At 38.4% G+C, this 19,692-nt stretch overlaps 1 protein-coding gene across 1 annotated transcript in view; it reads right to left on the bottom strand.

The window, feature by feature from the left end:
* The window catches only part of zcchc24 (zinc finger, CCHC domain containing 24), a 45,763-nt gene extending 27,257 nt beyond the window's left edge, over positions 1-18,506 (bottom strand). The window contains exons 1-2 of the mRNA XM_042501723.2: positions 18,006-18,506; positions 13,067-13,267 (exon numbers count right to left, since the gene is read on the bottom strand). Of these exons, the coding sequence (XP_042357657.1) occupies positions 13,067-13,267; positions 18,006-18,245 (441 nt within the window). The 5' untranslated portion in view covers positions 18,246-18,506. The remainder of the gene's footprint in view (positions 1-13,066; positions 13,268-18,005) is intronic.
* Positions 18,507-19,692: the final 1,186 nt, after the last annotated feature.

The following is a 19,692-nucleotide window of genomic DNA, read 5'->3' as shown; positions in this document are numbered from 1 at the left end:
CGGGCCTGCCTTCCTGACCTCTCCGTCTAGCAGATCCTACAGACACACAATGACTGCCTTAATTACCAGCCTCCATTCCCACCACTTGGGCTTTCCCCAATGGTGCCCATTCAGAACCACAGTCTCTCCCTAAGGTGCCCATTCAAGCGCAACACAAAGCCAGCAGTGTCAGTCCCTGATCTCTTGACACCAAAATCTAGTCCTGTGTGCCAGCACTCGCAGCTTCACAGTGTCTCTGTCTGTCCGTCCGGTTGTCCCCTTCTCTCTGTCAGTCTGTCATATCACGGAAGAATCTTTGTTGTTCACATGTGACAAGAATCGGTGCTGCTACAGGGAGCAATTAGTTCAACCACATACTGATCGAACATTGGAGATAAGCACGATGTTTAGTTGGCGGTCTGATGTGGAAGTATGAGTCTGGTGGTTTGGTGTGTGGAACCAAGTCTGTTCTTAAGTCCTGTTCGCACTCTACATTTCTCTGCTCACTAATGAGTTTAAGTCGAGAGTCAAGGTTAATGTAAACACGTGATGTAACCACTCCATGTAAAGTGTCTGCTAGTTTGTAAGGAGCGTAATCGGGTTGTTTAAATTCCAATTAGCTGAATTTGTTGGCTGTACAAGAGGTTTGGCTATCAAGCATATCAATTTCACACAAAGCCATGAGAAGAAAAAATCCAACATGAACTCAAACTGCTGCATCTACAGGCTAAAAATTACCAATATTATCATCACAGATTAATCTGCTGATTAGTTTCTTGATTTATAGAATAATTGTTTGGTCTATAGAACATAAAAAAACAGCTAAAAGTGTCTATAACAATTTTCAAAAGCCTAAGATGATATCTTAAATGTCTTTTTTTGACTAACCAACAGTTCAACTAATGATATACCCAATGAGCAGTAAATGCTGGAAATTCTCACATTGGAGAGGCTCCAATAATAAAAAAAATGACCTTTTTTGGTTGAGAAATGACTGAAACTGTTAATTGATTATCAGAATAGTTGGAAATGAATTTTCTGTTGATCATCCAGTTGATGCAAGAAATTAGTAAAAGATGCCAAGAAAAAAGACGTGAAAATCACTTCTTTTGTAACTGGGGGTAAAAAAAAATTGGGAAATTATCTATAATTATATATTTAAAATGATGTTGCAGTAAAAAAATATACATATAAGGGGCTGACAATATTGATGTGATATGTGATTGAAATATGCAGCTTGTACCAAAAAAGGCTACATGAGAAAACAGAGGCATTTAGTTTGAGTTAGCAAAGCTCTCTGGGCCTGGTGTGCTAACAGGACATCATGCAGTAGTGAAAATCTGACCTCTGACCCTCTCAACTCTCCCTCAGTGAAAACTGAACCATCCTGTTCTAGTTCCTGAGGCCTCAGTGCTGCTGCTGACCTCCATTACACTTTAAGTTGTGTTAACGACACAAGCCAAAGTGTTTTTACTGTACAAGTAACTGCTGCTGTTGTTGCCATCATTCTTTATTGTGATCAGTTTTCTAATATCCTGACGTTATGCTAAAGAAGTGGAATGGTATCCAGTAAAGAGACGCAATGTTACAGCTTTAAAGGGGTATGTGCAAAGGTACTACAAACAAAATAAGAGGTATCACATCAGGAGACTGTATTATTAAATGAGTGGTGACCTGGTTTCTCCCATGCTGCAGAGACAAGCTTACATAAAGCAGTGTGAAGGGCAACAAAACACATTATTGTTTATTTTTTTTATTAACTCCAGCCTGCCTGACAGTGCTGGCTCAGCAGCGTGATAGGAAAAAGATTCATGTGATGAAGTATTACATAAGATGTTAAGATAGTACAATAGCATAATATTTGTTTTTGGTTCCAACTGGTCCAGCCACTTGGTCCAGATTTCTTCTTAGTCATTAGTTCAACCATCTAAACTTCTAAACCTTTAGGAGCATGAGTTTGGAATGCATGTTTTCTTTGAAAAAATGTAGTGGTTTTCTTTTTTTCCTTAAATTGTTTTTGTCAATTTTTTTCTTTATAACTTTTTGGTAATGATTTTTTTCCTCTAAAATATTTTGGGTAATTTGTAAAAAAAAATGTTTTTATTTTTCTCACAAAAAGAATTGGCAATTTTTTTTTTAAAGAAAACAAGACTTCCAAACCTGCTGGCCTGCCACAATAAAAATCACCAAAAATGACAACATTTATCACAGTCAGAAATGGTAAAAATAGAAATGATGATTGGATTTTCAAATTTAATCACATCATGTGGGGTGAACGCTACATGTCTTTTCCCTTGAGTCACTTGAAGAGGCTTGAGGAAAAATATTTATATCTTTAGGGAGGGCTAAAAAAATCCCAGCCACCCCCTTCCTCTGGTAAATAAAGAACAGTCCCTTAGGCCTATTCTTATTTTTGAAAAATAAATAAAAAATAAAAGAACAGGCCACATAATACCAAGACCAGGGTAATGAAATAGGTACTATTAACGAAAAAAAACTCTCTCACTCTACAGCAGAAAACCACACTTAAAAATGAAAGCTCTGTGCTGTAAATTTGCTGAGCTTCAAAATAAAGTGTGTTTTCACAAACCTAACATGGACGCAAGTCACTTGCAACCCATACAGAATGGACCCGTGACCCACCAGTGGGAAACCACTGATTTAGGCAATACACCCATAGTCTGACCGTGAAAGTAAGGAGGTGCAAAATCAATTTTTGATGAGACAACTGATGGAATTAGTGTCAGCTTAGCTTTACGTTAAATTTCTTTTGACTTGCAAGCTGACACTAAGATATTATCTTCAAACAGCTCTCTCCTGATCTCTTCCATTGTCGTTTCACCTTAACAACAGCAAGTTCACCTGACTAATGTAACATCACACCGCCTCCCAGAGATGGGGTTATAGGTGTCATGGTTACCAAAACAGGAAGTGGTGCGATTGTTGTCTCAGCAAAAACCGAGAGGAAGAATGGGATTTCTGCACAGAACACAAACCATCTGGCAGGAAACCGCACTTTTATCATTCTTTTAACTTTGATTTCCTTTCAGGGGAAGTGCCCTCACTCCCCTTTCGCTCGCTGGCTCTCTGCTCTTGTGCCCCTCTCAGGATTTCAAACTATACCGTCTCTGTGTCAGTGCTTCATGCCACGACAGTGACACATCAAGCCTGCCACAGCAAATAGCTGCAGCCATGTCAGAATTGGCCCCGGGGCACAGAGATCATGGGGGTAAAATGTGAAACATTCTCTCATGACAAATGTTGAAGCGCGACTGCGGTGTTGAAAGATTGTTTATCGACAGGGTTAACAATCTGCAGGATGCATAAAGACGAGAAGATAGAAAACAGCTGGAGGCGGAGGAAAATGTAAATACATGATCCCCCTAAAGATTTCTTTCAGCGAAGGCAGGAGGTTGGTTAAATAACAGATAATAAAAAGAAGCTAAAGGACAGATGTAGGATCTATGTTTTTTCTCCTCCCAGGAACATTAGCCTCCGGGGGACAGCAAACGTCTCCAGCTACGTTAAACCCGCATAATCTGTTGAACTATTGAATAATCAGCACTGTACTAACTATCAAAGAGCGCTAGCAAGCTATTTTAGACAATTTAACAGCATGTTTCCAAAACAAGCGTTGACAAATGTTTTGCCAGAGGCTAGAGGTGGAGCTGTTTAGAATACGAGATAGAGGCTGCACACAAGAATATTAAACTGGATTTTAGATTATGGTGGATAATTTTTTATTTTTTTTTTTTTGGACTGGAAAATATGAATTTTACAGGAAGCTACAGGTTATGAACCACATTCTGAGCAAAGGGAGAGAAAGACATTTTGGCCTAAATACCAGGGCCAGCTGGGGAAAACTGAACGTGGGTGAAGTGAAAAGGACTACAAAGTTACCCACAAGCAAGGCACTTAAACTGTTTCTGATTAACTGTTACAGCTGGAAAGCCGACAGTATAACACCATGGGAACACTCTTCCTTCCAGATGTGAATGTGGTAGCCTTCCTTTTGCAAATATTCACTTGGGCTTTTATAAGAATAGAAAATATCCCCAAATCATTCAGATTTAAGGAAAATAGATTAAGCTAGTGCTGGTATCTTTTAAGACTTTTGCTTTTCACTGAATTTGTTTATTTTCAATTGTAAGCAGAGCCTTTGCTCCAGAGTTTGTAGTTTCAGTTAAAGGGGACTTTCAGTATTTTTCAACCTGGACTCTATCTTCCCATGTTTTTGTGTCTAGGTGACTAATGGGAACAACAGTTGTTGACATTGGTCCAGTATTGAGCTGCAGATGACAGCAGCAATGTAATCACTCAGGGCTTTTGTAAATGTCCATGTACATCCACTAAAAGTCCCTTTTTTGCAGCTGTCCAGCTGTGGAAGAAGTATTTAGATCCTCAGCTTAAGTAAATGTACTAATACCACACTATGAAAATACTCTGTCACACATAAAAGTCTTGCATTGAAGATGGTACTTAATTAAAACTTGGTAAGTATAATAAGGAAAATGTACTCAATGTATTAAAAGTAAAAGTATGAATGCAGACAAATCTTTAAAAAACACATCTAAAAAAAACAATCTCAAATTAGAGAACAAAACACCACAAAAATTCAAAATTGTTTAAAAAAGAAGAAATATAAATAAAGTCCAAATATGAAAAAAAGGAAACAAAAACACCCCAAAACTCAAAATGATAAGATGTAGAAAAAACACCCTAAAAAACCCAAAAATTACTTACAAAAAGAAGAAAAACCCCCACAAAAAAATTTAAAAAAACCCTGACCCAATTTTTTTTAAATCATTTAAAAAATATAAAAAGATTTGAATGTTTTTCAAAATAGTTGTCAATTCTAATTATATATATATATATATAAGTATAAAGTTGCATGTAATTAAAATACTCAAGTTAAGTACAAGTACCTCAGATTGATACTTAGGTACAGTACTTGAGTAAATATACTTAGTTACATTCCCCCGCCGCAACTGACAGGTTCAGATTATTATTAAGTGTCTGACAACATGATGGAAAAGACCATACAGAGATAGACCTTTTTATTAAAGAGTGAGATCCTTCTTGTTTAACCAGAAACAGCCCTGAAATCACTATGGTCAAATCTTTCGAACTCCATTTAAATAAACAGTAATTCAAGCATGTTTAAAGCCAGCATATTTTCCCATCTAACCATGTCTGACAGAGTTTATTTCAACCAAACCAATATTGGTGATTGTTGGATCAGTAGAGACATGAACCAAGACATTTGTGAGTTTTATTTTTTGTTTGTGTAAACTTTAAATTAAGCGTTTTACCATGATAAAGTTACTGTTTATTAAAATGGAGTCTGGTGGCTTTGGTGATAGACTTTTCAGGGCTGTTTCTGGTTAAACAAAAAGGATCTCATCTTTAACAAAAAGGTGTATCTCTGTAGGGATCCTTTCCATGACATTGTCAGACACTTACGATAACAATCTGAGCCAGTCAGTTGCCAGTTGCCCCAAGTGGTTACTTTACAGCCTGTTTTGCTGCTGCCAGCTGCAGCAGGCGTGCTCAATACTGGACCAATTTCAAAAACTGCTGTTCCCATTAATCACTTAAACAAGAAATATGGAAAATAAGATCCAGGCTGATTTGTGCCCTAAAGACTCAAAAAAGTAGTTGTTAATTCTGTTCTACCACCCCTTAAGTCTGGCTTAGAATACATTTTGTTGTGAAAAGGTAGAGCGTGCTGGAAAGGGGGAAACTCATTTGCAAACCTCAACTTGTTTCAATTAAAACTTTAATATTGAAGTTACAAACAGCAGGAAATTGGGTGTGCCCATGCAAGGCCAAATACTGCTTTTCCATGACTGAAGCACACAAACAGCAAAGCGCAGAGATGTAAAACCGGCAAATTCTAAACTTGCAATGTGTATGTGATACATTATCCCCCCTGCTCCAGCCCCATCCCCGAGTACAATAACAAACTGAAACATTAAAACAAAGTGGTTGCACAATTATCCCAGCACGACTGCCAACCAATTCGGAGAAGGATCAGTGCTCTGTCAAAAGCAAACACTGGAAGATTTAAAACCAAATAGGTTTTGTGAAAACAACAACCACTGGTGTTTGTTATGGTGGACAAAGTGGGCTGCAGTAATGACGAGTCATTACGTTTATCACCCCAACAAAAGGAAAAGCACACACATTGTCAAGTCACACATTACTCAAAGTGTGATTTGCCTCTGGTGTGAAGACTGGGCCCTCGCTTCAGAGCTCGCCTCAGGTCCCAGTGTTGACACTGTTATGGGAGATTATAGTGACCATTTGTCACAAAGGACATACTGTTGCTGAAATTACCACCACGTAAGGTGTGAGGTCCATCACGGTTTTTGGCATATGGTCACAGATGCAGATCAGATGCAGGCAAAAGCAGTGGCAGGATGTAACTAAGTACATTTACTCAATTACTGTACTTAAAAACAAGTCTGAGGCAATTTTATTTGACTTGAGTATTGCCGCTTATAATTTTACTCCACTACATTTCAAAAGGGAAGTATGTGCTTTTTACTTTATTACATTTATAATATGAAGTTCTGGTATACATTTAGTTAGTCAACAGTTTCTACAAGTACAGCCAATGATTAGCTGATTGATCAATCAGACGACTGACAGAAAATGTATTGCCAACTATTTTGATTAACATTTAAGTCTTACATTTTACTAATAATTTTGAATTTTGTGGGAGTTTTATATTTACTTTTTTAAAAAATAATTTTAAGTTGTTTTTTAAAAAAAATATATATATATATTTTGGGGGTGTTTTTTCATATCTTTTTTAAAATTTGAGTTTTTTGGGTGTTTTTTTTTTTTTTAAATCTAATTTTGAGTTTTAGGATGTCTTTTTAAAATAATTCAGAATTTTGGGGGATGTTTTTCATTTATTTATTTTGTAATTTTTTTGATCTGAATACCTCTTCCACCACTGCACAAAAAGAGACATGAATGATTGATAGGAACCAGGAGAAGAGGAAATGGCAGCACTTCTACTTATCAATGTAACTTTTGAAGTTCATCTTTATGCAATCAGGACGGTGACATGAATGATTAAATTATCAGCCGCATATGTCTCACATGGGACACATTTTGCTCCATGTCGGCTCACTGTAAACATTGTGCTATGTCAGATATCATTACAGAGATAAGTAGAGGAGAGGTCAAAGGAAAGAAAAACCAAAGTATGAAATTGATGCTACATGTATAACACACACTGAACAAACATCATGAACAAAAGGCACATTATCCTGGTGCCATAAAGAAGGCTCTGTATGTGGATCAATGAGCTCCACGTGTTTCTGATCAACACAGTAAATGTGATGCTCTTGGCTCCGCTCCTCTTTACAAATGCATACAGAACGCTCTGTGTTTAAGTGTGGTCATGGTTTAATGTATTATATATTAAATTTGTCTCACAGCTGGCCAAAAAAGACAAATCTGTACTTCCTCACCAGCTTTTTCTCCATATCTACGCAATCGAAATGATGAAAAATATGCAGAAACAGCAGCCTTATATAAGTTCATTGCTACAGTGGCCCTCAAAGCAGAAGTTCAACAATTTGGGAAATATTTGTAACTTTTGAGTTTAACAAGACTGATAGCACTGACATGTCTGTCAATTAAATATGAGTCTTTAGGCAGCAGCTGATTAGTTTATCTTAGCACAAAGACTGGAAAGCAGCTAGCATGGCTTTGTCCTCTCAGTCTCATTAAATAACACATAATACAGTTTGTTTAATCCATAGAATAAAATCAAATCATGAATAAATCTTTCGTTCGAACTCAAACAAGTCAGCAAATAGCTGTTGTTTCAAAGGCTCACAAAAAGTGCTTTCTGGCTCAACCTCCTGTGTTTAGGCAGCTAAAACAAAAACAAATATGGGCTGTGAGTTTGTCGCACTCATACACTATATATAAGGATGGACAACACGCCCCCACTTACCCCCACTATGCATAAGTGAGGCTAAAATATCAGAGATTTGGACTTTGCAAAAGTAAAAATAATTGCAAAATTATTGTCATTTTTAAGCCTCTTTTCCAGTTACTTTTTTTTAATTTTCAGGTAATTTGTTGTACTTTTTACTAATTTCTGTCATTTCTGCTTTTGTTGCTCATTGCCTCCTTCCCTTGAATTTGAAATAAATCAAGCCAATTTATGCAGGTGTCAAAGGGTTAAGATTGTTTAATATAAACTTTGGTTGTTGCACATTGAGAGATTAAATTTTCATATTATATAGAAATAGTCAAACCAGAAATAGGCAAAAGGGTGAAAGCAGAAGTAGTGATGGATGTTATTTCTGATACTTTGGACTTTTAAGCTTATAAGTATTCTACCGGTTTCAAAATAGTGAAATTTCCCAGAAGAGTCAAAAAAAACAAATCCAGGAAACTATAATTCTGAACCGGGAGAATGCATTGCGACCAGGAATGGGGCATAGTAACACACACATAACACACACACCAGCACACACAGCAGTGGCAGCAGCAGCCACCCCCACATACCCACAAACCTGCATTCCAGCAAAGACATTTTCCATGAGTTAATCTTCCTACAGAGAGTCATAGCAAGAAGATGTCATTCAAGGCATCATTGTGATCACTCAAATCAGAGGTGGGGCCAACTGTTGAGAGGATTAGTCCACTGAACAGAACCAAATCATGAGTGCAAGTGGAAGACATCTTGGAAGCGGGCCAAAGCGTGGCAGCAAGGGGCATTCTGCTCATAACTGGGGGAGCGACCTCATTTTCCGAATAAAAGCCAGTTTACATAACACCTCTCTCCCCATAACAGGGAGCACTGGGCAGCTGCTGCCAGGCCTGTGGCTTTCACTCGACTACCAAGAGTTCCCTGAGAAATTATTCTCTCAGCACAGCCGCAAGCCTTCTCTGCACATTTCCAATATTAACATGTTATAACTAAAAAAGGTCTTAAATTGCAAGTAATGCATAAACACTTTGGTAACCGCAACTATTTAATTGCAAGACTCTTATTCTTTCAGAACAGAGCAACAGAAGGAATGAGGAAACCATCAGCCACAGTGCAAGGATCCACCACCGTCTGAATCCTTGACTCCCCTTCAGCCGCAAAAAAAGTCAACTTTGGCAGAGGTAAGGTGGTTTTGATGCACGTGATACAATCTTTTGATAATAAAATCTTAATTTAAATGTCTATTGTAAAAAATAACCTGATTCAACCAACAGTAATTATACAGTTAACACATTTGAATCGTATCAAATACTCTAAGAGTGATATTTGTTTGGGTTTTTTTTTTTTGTTTGTTTTATTTTTTGTTTTTTTTTGTTGCAAGCTAAATCTTAAGCCTCAAATGACAACAGCTATAGTGTAAACTACTTTCACATGATGGATGGAGACTGAACAAGAGCAGGACAAAAAAGCAAAGCATGTGTGTGAACATGCACATCCAGAACATCCAGAGCAACAGTGTGGCTCATTAATGTGTTCTTATAAGGTTTCTGGACAATAATGGAGGTTTACATTAATGACATTCCCACTCCCAACTCATCAAATAAAGCAGCTTAGTCAGTGGAACTATGCCTTTAACTAAGACAGTGGCCCTAAAAATTATGACGAGAGCAATGCATGAAGTCAGGTGATGCTGTATAAAGCAGCACCTCCAGGACTTAGCAATGTAGCAATCACAACACAATGCAAATTTAGTCAATCCCCATGAATTCTGCAAATTTTACCATTATAGAGGGTAAAACCTCATTTCATTGTACAGATGTGCAAAGTGTACTGATTTGCTCAGAGTTATAGACACACAGACAGGGCTGACTGTTAGCACCAAATGGCTAATGTTACTCAACAGTTATGGCTATTATGGCGCATAATTATATGGTCGAGCCATTTCACTGTCAGCGTGACTTTGTTGGGACTGTTTAAAAGCTGAGTGTTGGATTTAAACTTGCTGTTGTGTTGCTTGGGTTAACCTGGCAGAGAGAGCAGGAAAAGAGCAGCTTAATGAGACGCTGCTTCAGCACTGCATCATAGACAGCAAGAAATGATTACCATTTCAATTTCATTATATTTAAATGCCTAAAAAGACAGTAAAATGCACTGCATTTTTTTTTTTAGAAAAGTTGCTGTGAAATAAGACATCTTAGGCCATAAAAATCCCCCAAACAGCATGTGAAATCATGAAGAGAGATATGAAGAGCGACAAAGTCCATGTGGGTAGAAGCTTGGGGTGGATTGATGAGTCAAACAAACACAGGACTTTACTAGAGAGAGTGTTGTTTGTGTCAAGTGTAAAATCAAAAGTCAGTGTAAATTTATTTGAACTTAGGTTTGTCAGTTGACCTACAAAATGTACTCAACTTACATGATGTACAAATATTCTTTTAAGCCAACCATCATATTATATTTATCAAGTAGCCTTGGTAAATAAAGCTAACCGCGCATTTATTTTGAAAAGACACTGTGCATGTAATGAGCAGAAAATTGACATGTAGGTAAATTGGTATATGGAGCGTAATAATTTGAAGCGTAGGGCCATACATGGTTTGGAGTCAAACATGTTGATATATCAGGGTTTGGATACACTGACAGTGCTTTTTATTTCTAATTGAATGCTGCTATTTCTGTTTCTATTCATTTGATTTGTAAAAAAAAAACAACAAAAAAACAACCAAAGAACATATACATATCACTGACATTACTCTTTAAAATAAATGCATATGTAAATAAATGTCATATTAATCCGCTTTAATTTATAAAAGTAACCCTTACCTCAACTTGGCAATAAAAATCACAGAAAAAAACAACACAATAAAACATGCTGAGGTGAAGTAGAGGAGGAAGACTGTACATGTCATCAGAATGTGTTTCTCTATGCTGGATCACGATGACATACTTAGCAGCGCTCTGTGAAGCAGGAGCTTCTGTTTTCATTGGCAAAACATCTCTGAACAGTACAAACTATTAGCGGGGACACATTCATCCTCAAATACATTCCAGCACAGGCAGATACCAGAAACTCTGTAGGCACACAACTGAACATTGTGAGTAATGATAATGTAGGACAAGAAACTTTTGCTTGGAAAATGACGCAGGTCTTGGCTAATAGGTAAGCTGAACACTCTTTGCCATTAAAAACAATGTTTCAATTGCAAGACGTGTGTCACATCTGTTATTTGGCTCTTAGCTGGTTAAGTAAGAATAGGCACGTAATGACAGGTGACTGGGCAATAGTGTAAGTGATGTAGCACAAATGGAAGGTAAATTTATGGACAAAAGAAGCCCAGGAGAGACCTAAATAACTGAGATGGTGTTGAACTGTGTAGGTGCGGAGGCCGTTTGGAGACTTTGCTGCTTTTTGAGTTACTGTTGGCAGTTTAACGAACAGCTGAAATATAAACCAGAAGACGGCTGAGTGTGATTCTGAGGTTCAGCCCTAAATGCTAACATCCATAGCATGATTGATTTCACAGCATCTACTGAACGGGGGATTCTGTTTAATAAAGCAAAGTTTTAACCTTTTTAGTGTGAATGTGCATGGTATTTTAGAAAAGGTAATAAATACATTAAATCATGTATTACTAAATGCACACCTGCTCCAATGTTGAGCCTCACTTCAATCTGAAGAATGCTCACTTCAACTATAGCATTACATAAAGGAAAATCGTAGGGAGAAGTTACATGTTGTATGATATACTTCAACCAAAAATTCCCCTTGGAGTTGTCAATAGATGATCTAATTCCCTTACGTTGTAGCTTGGAGCTGTCCAGGAGATATTTCATCAGTACACAGGTCATTTACAGACCTCCCGAGACCAGTCATCATATGTCATAAAGCGAGTCAAAGCATTTTAATCTCACATCTGCTCCTCATTACCATTCCATGCAAAAAGAAACTCAGGGCTGGGCCTCGGCTATTGCACCTCACCCAAGGAAAGGAAGAGAAGAAACAGGGGAGGCAAAAAAGAGACAGAGGGAGAGAGAAAGGATATTATCAGGTACTGTGAGTCCAGAGAAAAAAACAACTAAAAATTCCCCAATTCCAAGGGAAAGTGACATTGTGCTCTCCTATGAAATCAGATCACTTCCAGGCCGCAGTCTCAGCCATGGAGTTTGCCTTTTACAAGGCACTATATAACACCACAATGACAGATCCACCACAGCAATTTCATAGTCCATCCCTTCCCTTAAAATCTACTGCAAAAATCCACAAAATATCAAATCACTTTGCATTTTCACAGTGTTTGTGCACATAAGCTTTTCACTCATTCGCATGTAGACGTTTAGTGATTGCACACCTGCATCAACCTGTAGCAACAAGTCAGCCTCTCAACCAGGATCTTATTCTTAAAAAAGACATTTCCGCTCATACTTCATTTAAAGTGAATTGACAGGGATCGTTCAAAACATTTTCCTGATGCTTCCCGAGATGAGTTTAGATTTGACAGCTGCTGATTTGTCATGCATCAGTGTGCTTGTAACTTCCATGCTAGACCTCACAGTGGATTTACCATGGTGCCTCACACAAAAAACCCTGCTTCATAACAGATGTAATCAGTGGGGAGCTGCAATGCAACTGTAATTTTGCAGATTATATATAATATTTTTAGCTACATGTCAGCAAGAGCATTTTCTGCATCTGTAAATGTTCTTTTTTATTCCTACAAACATACTGATGATCCAATGCAAAGACACAGTTTCACCTTTGACCCTTGAACTGGCCCAAGAAGTTTATTCATCATGGTTATAACGGACAGTTTCTTGGAGTGTAAATGTGGTGGCGGTTAAGATGCACACAAGCACAAATATACACACAGTCACACACATGACTACAGAAGACAGAGGGCAGCCTGTTTAACAAGTAGGTCAGACCAGAGCCAAAGAGGGAGAGAGGGAAAGAGAGCAGGAGAGAAAGAAAGAGAGACAGGCATTGGCTGGAGCAAGCACAGCTTTTAGTGCCATCATTGGCTTGTATGAACCAAATGAAAAGACACGGAAGAAGTCTAAAGTCACGCAGTTATTGGAATTTCAGTGTCATCTTAAGGCTGGATTTGTGAAATATGTGAGTCTCACCTGAGGGCAGTCTTTGATGTAATGGCCCTTGTTGAAGCACAGGTGGCATAAGTAGTTGGGTGGGGGTCTTTTGTTTGGTTTTCTTGGCTCTGAAGAAAGGGATAGGTCTGAGAAATGGTCCGTCAGGGAGTTGAGTCCATCCACGATGTTGTTCAGGGAGCCATAAGGCGACACATTCTTATACACGTTGTTGTTTAGGGCCTAGAAAATAAGAATAATATGAGAAATGGTTTAATTTTGGCACCATTCTTCAAATAATTCTTCTTTGTCTCAGACTGTCATATTGTAAATAAGTTAACAGCAATCCTGGGGTGCTTTCACACTGACTTCAATCCCCAGCTCTCAGTTTCATTAAGTGTGGCTTGCTGACATACAGTATGTTGGACAACATTACCACACACAAGATAGTATGTAGTCTTGGAGTGTTAAAATACCAAGATTAATCACTAATTTCCTTTGAGGGCTTGTCCTATTTTCTCTTGCGCCAAAAAATAAAGAAGAAAAAAAATCCCTCCAAGATCATTTCTCTCATTAAATACAGAACATCTGGCGAGAGGCCCAGCTGTGCTCATGAGCTGGAAAAGTACTGAGCATGTCCACAGAGAAAGACAGGACTTTGCAGAGGATGACTCATTGTAAACAAGATGGGAGGCATGTTCCCTCACCAGCCTGTGGAACATCAGCAATGTCACCATGCACTGTTGGTGGTAAACTAGCCATGGTCAGTGTTTGTAGTCTGCTCGGAGCCACAGAGCGCGGCATTGCATGCCACAGGGCCCAGTGAATTCATAGGAGATGCCCTCTGAATATTAATAACAGGGAAAGCATTGCCTGCAGTTCCTTATTTCCCTTCTCATTTGTGTCTTCCTCTTTTCAAATCCAGAAACCGTGCAGGAATTGACCTCAGGGTGAAATTATGTTGATTGTAGCACAGACATTTTTATGTTCAGATGGGCAGGTAATTAACCCTGGTGGACAAGTTGCTAAACAAACAGTTCAGCTTGTCATCTGCCTTGACATTTAATAGTTTAACCGCACTAATGACAAACATTTGAGACACCACCCTCAAGTAAAAACATCAGAGTTCATAGGCATGATGAAATCCACAGAACTCTTCTTTCTCCACTGACGGTCATGTCTCTTTTTCGGGGCGCAGGAAATGATGTTACTGTTGATGTTTCAATGTTGCACAGAGCAGAAACCTTAGACTTGGCAACCTAGCCAGGGCTAAAAGCCAAATCTTTATCTGCGGGCTGTGAGATAGTCGTGCTAACCAGCTCCAGCTTTAAGACTCATGTTCATTTATATTACATGTAGTCGTCATAAATCAAGTGTTACGGCTCTGTAGCTTCTCAAGTTTTCCGTCTGCCATGTGTTTTAGCTCTGCGTATCAGTGTTGGGTATTACCTCTCATTGTGGAAATGTGCAAGTTTGAGCATTTGCTAAACTTAAGTCTTAGAGCAGGCTGTAGAGTTATTTTAACAAATATAAAACAGGAAACTTTGCTAAGTTTATGTTTCTCACATTTCTTCAGTTGGCCTGAAACCTTCTACTGTCAGCCCAAAGGAAACTGATTTCACACACATCTGCTAATGGTGGGGAGAGTTTGTTTGTTTAGTGTCTGTGAGAGTGAGTGTGTGAGTGAGTGAGTGTGTGAGTGAGTGAGTGAGTGAGTGAGTGAGTGAGCGGGAGATTCTATGTTCATGTGGTGATAGATGTGTGTATGTATGTGTTGGCCAACACAATAAGGACTAATCTGGTATCATTTACTATTGAAAAGTGAGGTCAACAACTGAAACAGATTTGTGGCTTTTTACCCAGATCCAGGGATGAGGTGTGACACTGCAGGGGTCAATCACACACACACACACACACACACACACACACACACACACACACACACACACAGACACATGTTAAAGCCAGGGCTGTGGCGTCTGGTGGAAATTTTAAATTTGATTAGGTAAAATAAGTTTCAAAGGAAATTGCTATAGAAGATACACTCTTAGAGATAAAGGTGCCAACTAGAACCATACAAAGTTTTTGACTTGTCATTGTGGGAAAACCTTTTTGTTTCCTGGTAGAAACTCTTTGACACCCTTTTTCCACCAAAGTAGCTCCAGTTCTTAAACCAGTTCTGTTCAGGATTCTTGTAACCTTTGTGCTTTCTAGTTGTAATAAAAGATATGTTATCAACAGAGGACGCTTCGCAATGACCAATATTAGTAAACATTAGAAGCAAAAACTTGGATTTCATTGATTACCTGTGAACTATTCAGTTCAGGTCTGTTATTACAGATATTTATTTTTGTCCAAAAAACAAGCATTAACCAACTATTAATGAGTCCACTACACAGTCTTTTTTCTTAAGGTTTCTCAATTGATTTCTTCTTTGTTGCCTTCTCCATCCTCCCTTTCCAGCCTGTAGAATATGACACACCCACTGGTGTTGTCGCAGTTCGCACTTCTCGTTAAAGAAAACCAGCTATTTTGAATCCATTTTTTGGGGTTCTGAACCAATTTATTAAGGGTGCTAACAAGAACGCCCCAGTAGATTTTACCAAGAGCCTTTTCATATTCCACTATTCATGATTTTAGTTGACAAGATAGTGTAGGTCCAGGGGAACTTCATTCTGCAGCCTTGGACCTCATGAGGCTAATGTGTTCCAGCACAACCCAAAACACTCATTGTTCACCATCACGCTTTTACAAACCACTGATTTTGTGAAAACACTGCTACTACAGCCAGGATGCTCAGTGGTAGGGTGTACAGTAACTCCACCAATCAACATATTTACTTTGTGTCTGTATGGGTTAACTAGTTTATGCCATGAAATGATGGTAAAGATATCAACTATGGCAGCACACAAGTAAAATGAATTGATTCATGGGATTGCAGATGCATAAATACCATTTGAAACATAGGTAAACTTTGGAATATTTGAAGGTAAACACCCATGCTTTCAATAATCCTTAAAGAACTCTTTCTTTCAAAAAGGGTTTTTTAACTTAAAGAAAGATTACTTAACTTAACTTAAGAATGTATATTAACCCAGAAAAATCACAAATGTTAAAAAGTCATTTCTCTTCATAGTACAGTACTAGGTTACAAGGGAAAAAATGACACATTTAAACTAAGCAGTCAGCAGATGAGACTGTGGTGAGCATACTTGGCTTGTGCCACACCGAGTTTTCAATCTCCAACAAATTCATTCATTAATCACTAATTCGCTTTAAATTGTGTGAACCTTCACTGCAAAAACAACCACATTATGCATTACTCATCTCATCATCAAATCTCTGCAGCGGTTTATTTTACTTGGCTTAACTGCTCTAGTAAGTTGCAAAATGAAACCCCCACCTCTTAAACCGTTTCCAGACTGTATGCGTTCCCTCAGTTTGAAACACTTTATACTCATGCGGATTGAATGGCATTACACAATTGCATGTAATGTATAATGTGCACACCCAATTTTCAGAGGACTGTTTCATGTTAAATGACTTCAAAGGGCCTCTATGGTTACCAACATAATAATGGACACGGGCTCTAGATGGCAAATGCACCATCTATCCACTACTTTCTTTGAGTTTCCAGCACATAGTCTTACAGTAACAGATCTAAGACACTCAACTGCAGTGTAATCAACCCACTGGGAAGCTTGCAGTATAGTCTTTACACTACCATTTTGCCCAAATGTGTGATTATTTTTCTGTGTGTATATGTGGGTGTGGTGGTGGGCTCCTTTTTGCACAGCATGCTCTGCAGTATCAGGTTTTGCCCCATGCATACATTATCAGCATGTTTGTCCCTAAAATTACACCGAGTGACAAAAATAGACAATATGTAAACAAGGACTGATTTTGTTTGCACAACCTGGGTTATTTGAAGAAGTCAGAGGGACAGCAGACCTCAGCAGGAGGCTGCAGTGGCCCGCTCTCTCCAGACTGAGGCGTGCAGGGGAATCTATTTCAATCTGTGCCTTTTTAACTGTCTGATCATTCATGACCATGATGAAAACTCACTTATTTATACTTAATTATTGAATAGCATTATAGAGAGAGGGAATCAAATTGCCTATACAGAGAAACTTAGTTGTGATTAACTGTCGAGTAAGTTGTTAGTTGCTTAATTAGGTTTTAATAACCTAACCCAGATTTCCCCCAAAGAGTCAGATAATATTCCTGCAGTTACTCATAAGTGAGCTTATTGTAACAATGTGACACTATACTCCAAGTGTGACAATCAGCTCCTTCAAAAAGACACTATTTGTTAAATTAAAAAAAAAAAAAAAGTTAGTTTCCTGGCTGCCTTAAAAGTTTAAGTAATGTTGCAATTATTCAAAACAAATGAACATTTATAGTAAAATAAATGTATTAACTATTTGTATTTTAATTCAGTTCTGCTAAAATCCTTTCAAGTGTATTTGAACATAAAAGTTTATTTGTTTTGAATCATTATACAATTATTCCAAGCTGTCTTCTCAAATTTAGAAAAATTTAAAAAATTTAAGGCAGCCTGGACACTAATGTCTTTAAGTTGGATTTTTTTTTTTTTTGTTGTTGTTGTTTTACTGTATTTCTTTCTTACAGTTTTGCTATAATATTTACAGCAGCCTTTCTACTTCTTAGATTTAAGTATAACAGTACTTGGCCTATTAAATGTCTATTGCTTTTAAGGGTTTCTCAACAATATACAAAAGGCTGATGCTCCAAAGTGTGGATTTAATTCGACTATTTAAAGTTATTGTCCATATTAGAAATATCATGGCGGTTATGTATATCCTACCAGAATAGCCCATGCTGTACATGCTAAAACATTTGCTGCACAGACGTGCAACACTCAACAGATCCAACCAGCTCAATTTCTGACTTTCAACCACTATCTGACAATCTGAAATCCAACAGATAGCTCATGTACATGCGGCATGCCATCTTTCACCTCATTCCGCTGCAGCTGAAAGAAGTTGTTGAGATAGTTGGAGTTCAGGGAAGAGCTCAAGTCCGCCGCTGCGGGAGTCTTGCTGAAACTGAGATCCGGGTGGGAAGAGTTTGGTTCGGGTCTGAATGCGTCAAAAGCGCTGGTCTGGTGGGGGTCTTGTAAGGAAAGATAGACCCAGTTGAGAAGTTGCGCAGGCTGGTACACGGAGGCACTCGTGTCTATGGCAGACAACAAGCTCATCTTTCAATTCAAATGGCTAAACTGGATTTTCCACCGCTGATTCTTGGACTGGTCTCAACTCTCTTTTAGCCGTCTTGCTTTTCGTTCCCCGGCAGATGGCAAGTGCTCCTTTTTTCTTCCCGTAAAAAGGGCCCTGTCCTCCTCACGCCGGGAGCCTCGTCCCAGTTAGATGTTACTCAAAAGTCATTGCGCTAACATGTCAGTATAAAAAGTTTTCCCCTGCTCCCCATGGTCCGCTATCTGCCTTTATTGCAGCGGGGCAGAGAGAGACTCATTGAATATTTAATGAGGACGGCTCTGCGTCATCGAGGACGCAGGCCAATCAGCGTCTGGCAGCTTGAATATTCATTAATGGCTCAATTGAGGAGACAAATGGTTCTTCTGCCTATTCTAACTTCTCATCTCAGCTTAGCTTCACCACAACTTTAATAAATATTATGCCTCAGTAGTCAAACCAGTTTAACAGACTGGCCCATCTCTAACACATATGATATTTATTACATCATCTTAGGCCCTGATTTGGCCACTTAGGCCTACTTGTTGCATGTATGATTGAAAAATATCTGTTTATGTTTAAGTGTTGAACTGAGGTGTGTGTGTGTGTGTGTGTGTGTGTGTGTGTGTGTGTGTGTGTGTGTGTGTGAGAGAGAGAGAGAGAGAGTTTGCATTTGTACAGAGAGACAGAGGGAGAGAGAGAGGGATGTGTTTTGTTTATTCAGGGACATAGGTGAGTAATTGCACCTAACTGATGGATCTTTGCAGTATCCCTGTGACTTATGCTAACTGACTGAAGCCTTGGGGGTCCTAAACAACAGGCCTATCAGGCCCAGGGGCCCACTAAGCCAGATACTGTGCGTGAAATCGCTCTTTTTAACTTTGCATTTCTTGTTGAAGGGCGTCATCATAATGTCAATAACAGAGATCCAAAAGTCCTAAAAGGGGAATATAATATAATATAATAAAATACTTTGTTGTGATTGCATAAATATATATAACAAAATTTCAGTGCATCTCCTCTCAGTGGTAGACGGTAGAAAAAGGACGCAGACAAAAGTTTAAACAAAGCAACAGCAAATATTTACACAAAACAACAATAATAAACAGTAATAATACTGAGGAAATGGCTGTTACATTCACTTTAAATATGTTACAAGAAAGAAACTACCATCATACATTTGAAGTGTGTGTTTCTGTCCCCTCAGTTTTTAAGACTTTGGATGCACTCTGTACTCTGTGCAATATGAGCACTTGAACTCTGGAGAGACAGCAGCATCTTGTAGGGTCCCTTTTATGCATACAAACCCAGGGCCCATTGTGTCATAATCCTCCTATAAGAAAAGGTCTAACAAGTCAACAGAGTTTAATTTATGTTTAATTAGATTCCAAATTGTGTTACTACTGCTGAGAAGTCATCTGAAAAATGTTTCCTCTTATGTGCAACAATAAA

This window comes from Plectropomus leopardus, chromosome 13, assembly GCF_026936395.1.
Source record: "Plectropomus leopardus strain MGB_pleo_1.0 chromosome 13, ASM2693639v1, whole genome shotgun sequence".
Lineage (NCBI taxonomy): Eukaryota > Metazoa > Chordata > Actinopteri > Perciformes > Serranidae > Plectropomus > Plectropomus leopardus.
The sequence above is the reverse complement of the archived record's forward strand: the minus strand, read 5'-3'. Positions and strand labels throughout refer to the sequence as shown.